Source organism: Bidens hawaiensis, unplaced genomic scaffold (assembly GCF_021521415.1).
Source record: "Bidens hawaiensis isolate Kalapana, Puna unplaced genomic scaffold, B.hawaiensis_p1.1 tig00000670_1, whole genome shotgun sequence".
Lineage (NCBI taxonomy): Eukaryota > Viridiplantae > Streptophyta > Magnoliopsida > Asterales > Asteraceae > Bidens > Bidens hawaiensis.
Window position 1 is genome coordinate 2,442,993 of NW_027491040.1, and position 5,837 is coordinate 2,448,829.

At 32.1% G+C, this 5,837-nt stretch overlaps 1 protein-coding gene across 1 annotated transcript; it reads right to left on the reverse strand.

The window, feature by feature from the left end:
- Positions 1-3,821: 3,821 nt before the first annotated feature.
- Positions 3,822-4,697, reverse strand: LOC143530813 (uncharacterized). Its single transcript, XM_077026247.1, has one exon. It carries the CDS (start codon positions 4,648-4,650, stop codon positions 3,973-3,975), a length of 678 nt encoding a protein of 225 aa, XP_076882362.1. The 5' UTR covers positions 4,651-4,697; the 3' UTR covers positions 3,822-3,972.
- Between the last annotated feature and the right edge of the window lie 1,140 nt (positions 4,698-5,837).

The window sequence follows — 5,837 nt, forward strand, 5'->3', positions numbered from 1 at the left end:
GTGGGCTTGGAATTCGTATGGGCGATGCCTAGTTCAAAACCTCGAATCCTCCATTTCCAATATCCAACCAAAATGTTCCAAGTGGGGATCTGATAAAGACAAATTCGAGATGGTCAATCTCCCAATAAACTCGTATAGTGGGTTAGGCTCCAAGAAGAAGAGAAACCAAACTTGAGACAAATTTCTTATATTTTTCATATTGAAACAATTACAATTTATTAGAAAAGAAAAACATAAAAATAGGAAAAGATAAACAATAAGGAAATTAATTATAACACAATAAGGAAATTAAATAAAAGATAAAGTTCATTAATATATTAAACTTAATTAATATTTTTGATCATATCAATTATTTGCCCCTTCAAAGGGTTATTGTCCTCAAGAACGGAAAGCATTGTCCATGGAGGTCGCCATTCAAGTCTGACTACCTCAAGCGGGGCGGTTTCAAATGCTCGCCACGGCGGTCGCCGCTCTCATCTCTCCGCAAGATATGTGATCATAATTTTACAATGATTTGGCTTTGCGAAGAAACTAGATGTAGGAATTGTTGTCATAAACCTGGACGAAGCCTTGGTAGAGATGCCTTCTCTAAGCATCTTAAAAGTTTGTTGAGAACTTATATAGGGTAGGGAGTAATGTGCGTATGGGACAAAAATTGAAGGTAGTGATGACCATGTGTTTTGTTTTTTTTTTTTTGAGGGGGGGGGGGCTAAAGACGTCATAGCCATTGGTAACGGCGTGCTGGTGGTCTTGGGTCTAATGTATGGAATGAAAACAATGGGTTTGGCTAGTGATGTGCGTTTAGGGGTTAAAGGGGCATCATAAGCTGTGAGCATGTTTGGGATTGAGTTTGAAAAATGCTTATTGGCTTATTTGTGCTTTTAAAAAGGCAAAAAGTTTAAATGTGTTTGGCAATCACAAAAACTTTCTTATTTTAAGTTTTTTGAAAGGGTTAAAAAACAGTTTTTCAAAAGCCCTAAATCCTGGCTTTTCAAAATAGCTTTTTGAAAAAACACATAAGCAAATAAGCATTTTTCAAACTCAATCCCAAACATGCCCTAAGAGGTGATGATGGTGACAATGTTTTTTCTTGTTTCGATGCTAGGCTTATAGGTGGAAGATCTAGTTTTGTGTCGGTTATCGGCGAGGGGTGTTGGAAACTTTGGCGAGGGCGCCGTTAAGGTTAGCGGTGATTTGGTTCATGGTGGTAGTGAGAGAGTCAATGTGGAACTTGGATTGGACGACGCTTGATTCTTGTTGGATCAATAGTCGATCGAGTTTATCGATCAGGGCCATGATCATGTCTTCACGCGACGAAGGAGGCATGAGGACAATGAATGAAAGCACTAAATTGATAGAGACCCGATTCGAGATGGTCAATCTCCCAATAGACCCGTAGAGTGGGTTAGACTCCAAGAATAAAAGAGAAGAAGAGAAACCGAGTTGGAACAATTTTCTGATTATTTTTCTTATTCTTTTTCTCAAACAAAGATTAGAATTAATAGAAAAAGAGATACATAAAAATAGGAAAAGATAAATAATAAGGAAACCTAAGTATAGTAGAATACGAAAACTAAATAAAAGATAAACTTAATTAATATATTAAACATAAATAATATTAATGATCGTATCAGGATCGAACTTGGGTCTCCATTGGAGAACCCAAGTTTCCTACCACTAAGCCACAAAAGGGGATATAAGGGTAGGTTATCTATATGACTTTAAATTATTTAGAATTAAGTATTTAATATACAAAAACGTGGTTTTTAATGCTCGTGCTAGCAGCCAATTTAAATAGTCAACAATAGATAACAATTGGTAAAGCCACTATGACTCTAACGCCACCAGGGGCGGAATCCAACTACGATAGATTATCATACTGTAACGTAAACTAAAATAAGCATGTCCTAACTGTATATTCAGAATTTAAGAAAACATGGTATTTTAAAATTTGTAAGAGAAAAATAATATATGTTAAAAGTTAATTATAGAAATAAAAAGGATATTAAAATCAAATTTGAAAATGAATATTTGCGATAGAAAGGTGTTAACTTGAAAATTAGTTAACTACCATGAAAATGTGTGAAGAACTAATTGGTTTATTTTTATACTATTTCATAAATAGTGTTTATTATGAGATATCTACTATTTGGTTTTTAATATATATATATATATATAGGTGGGATCTAGAGAGAACTTCTCTTAAAGAGAGAACTAGAGAACTAGTAAATAATTATTTTTAACTATTTGTAAAAAAATATTTTTTGATTTTTTTCTTTCCCCCTTCTAATAAGATGATATTGTTCCTTAAAAAAAACCGTCGATGCAATGCGTATGTGCATTAGTGTGCATTGTATATATAAAATAGTGTTTTATTGCATATAATTCAACAAAAATACATTATCTAATACACACTATTGAATATATGCAAATACGACACTAATAATTGTATGCAAAACACATTATTGCATATATATAATACAACACTAATGCACATATGTACTGTATCGATTTTTTTAATTTTTATATATAATATAACACTATTGCAAATATATAATACAAACAACTATATATATGTTATTCAACACTATTTCAAATATCAAAATGCAAACTATTGTACATATGCATTATAAAAAAAATCGATGTATTGCATATATGCATTACAACGTTAATTTTTTTTATTTTTATATTTTTTATATTTTTTTGTTGTGAAGAATAACAATATATAAGGATGGAAGAAAAAAATTTAAAACATATTTTTTAAAATAAATTAAAAATACTTCATTATTAAGTTTCTAGTTCTCTCCACAAAATGGAGTTCTCTCATGAGCCTCGCCATGTATATATATATATATATATATATATATATATATATATATATATATATATATATATATATATTTTTTTTTTGAGAACCACTCTGAGTTTTAAGAACTCGAAAAAACTAACCGTGAAAATTTTTTTTTTGAATTTGTATTTACACATATGTAATACGTAAGTGTAAGTAACGTTAAAAAATTACAAAATTTTTTTACACACTGTATCGACTTATTATACATGTGTAACTAACATTTAAACTTTTGTAAAATCTCAAAAATATTTATTTTTTCCCCTGTCTAATTTTTTAATTAAATTTATTCTCAGTCACATATTTCATATTCATTTAATTAAATGTGTGGTTCATATTGAGTTCTTAAAGTTCTTATAACTCATCAAGGTTCTCAAAATATCATTCCCATATATATATATATATATATATATATATAATATTAATATAATAGAAATAATGAAACATGATAAAATACATTTTATTTTTAACATGAAAACAATAAGAACCAATTTGCTGTTATTATTAGGTTTATTTTTATAGGTGTTTGTTGTTATTTTTTGCTGTTAATAATATTTGCTTTAATATTTTGTTCTTGATTTTGATTCTTTTGTTGTAATTTTTAGGTTTTTTTCTTTGTTATAAATAATTGTTTATGTAGATTACTATTGTAGTCGATACTGTTTCTTACGTTCTCATTTTTTTTAAATTGATATTGGTTCCTACGTTCGCATGTTAAATTAAATGTACATGAACTTTCACCTAAAAATAATATTAAATTATCTAAATAAATGTTTATTTAAAAGTTAAGAAATGATCTCTTTTACACAAGAAAAAATCGGAATTCAAACTTGGATGTTTCTTTTTGAGTACATCATGCTTAAACAATATCAACATCAAATTCAAAATTATGCACAATTTTAAACTCATCAATCACTTAAAACAGTTATCCCTAAAGTAAACATAGTATAGTAAAAACCAACAATAAAACCACTTACACACAAACCAAATCTTTCATTATAGCTATAAAGTAAAATACAGAGAAATACTGGATCAAAGTAGCAAACTAGAAAACACAAATAACTGTCGAAACTAACCAGTCTCTTTACAAACAACTTTGACAGAATCATAACAAAACAATCAATTCAACTCCAGATTAAAGCCAAAAGAAATAGAAACCCAATTATTAAAAGTGGCGAGGCTGCAGAAAAACCTGTATCATGGACCTGATGTGCTCTCTGTTGATGGACACCATGGGCCTGATGGGGCCCGTATGAAAACCCATGTGGAGCACCACCGTTTCCATACATTTGAGGCCCGGCAAACGTGTGCATCTGCACATTAAAAAACGAAGGAATCAAACCACCAAACGAGAGAGTAAAGTTTCCAAAACTTGCAGTCATTGCAGGCCCAAAACCACCCATTAAGCCAAACCCGTGTTGACCAAACGCGTTTCTATCAGGTGGAGGTGCGGTTTCAGGCCTTTGACCCGCCGGTCGATGTGGGATCTCGACACCAGGCACAGACTTTGAGCGTGGGTCAGTTGAGTTTTTTCCTCGTCCGTATAAAGGGACTAGCTTTTGTTCCTCGATTAGGGCTTTACAAACGGGGCATTCTTGAGATTGTGAGTGAATGTGAAGCCATTTGTAAAGACATGGCCAGCAGAAAAGATGACCGCATAATGTGACAATCGGGTCTTGTGCTAAATCAAAGCATATGTTGCATTCAAAGTCACCAGCATCACCATTGTTAGGATTGTTATTGCTTGATGAAGATGTTTGTTGGGGTGTCCGGTTTGGTACTTTCCCAGATTCAGCAGACATCTCTCTCAGAAGTCAGAACAAATAGTCAAGTTCACTACAAAACTGCCAAAAAGTTTGCAGAACGGGTTAGATTATGGTGAGCTGGAACATTGAAGGTCAAACAAAAGCTAAATCAACGTGGAACGAATTGTTTTCATTGCAAACTGTACATGATTTTAATAAAACTATGAAAACAATTCAAATACAAAAACTCAGAAGTTAGCTCGTATCAATCAAATATAACTGAGCCATCTAGGGTTTCATGTTCACAAAATTCAATTGATACATGGAGTGACGACTAAAATGCCTAATTCATGGAGAAAAAATAGCCCTAATTCACAGCTGAAACATGGAAGATCAATCAACTGAAATAAATCAATTTCAAGTCTCCGTTACAGATTTACGGTAACAAATCGACTTACAATGTGCTCAACTGTATCATTCAAATCACATGATTTCAACAAAAGCACGCTAATCAACCGAAAGGCATACAAAAATCAGAAGTTAGCACGTACAAAAGGAACCGAATCAAGCTTTCTAGAGATTCATGTTTGCAAAACTCAAGTACTACAAAACGTTACGACTCAAATGTCTAATTCATGGAGGAAAAAAATAGCCCTAATTCACAGTGAAATATATAGATATCTAGGCTTAATTGCAAAAATAAATTGGTTTCCAGCCCCAATTGTTGTTCAAAATACACGATTCAAGTATTCACCAAAAGCGCGCTAATCAATCGAAAAACAATACAAATAAGTAAAAACAAAAGTCAACACTTATCGAATCGAACATAACCAAGTGTTCTGGAGTTCCATGTTACAAAACTCAATTGATAGTCCTGTAAACAAAACGAACGATTTGTTCATTTTAACTTTAAACGACCACGAACACTTAAGCGAACAAATCATTGTTCAGTTAAGTTCGTGAATTGTTCGTTTCCATAGTAACAGAAAATGAACGAACAAAACATGTGTTCATGCTCGTTCGTTCGTTTAATTAAACATACATAAACAAAGTTCCCACTGAACGGTTCGGTCCGTTCACAGTCAGATCAAACGAAATAAACAAACTTCATGCTGAAGGGTACACAAAAGAGTTGAGTGAACGTTTACATTACAGGCAGGCCTATCAATTGGTAGAGCACAAATGTCTGATTAGCTTTACAGAATGTCAAACAAGTGTAGATGATTTGATCAATCTAAAGACGA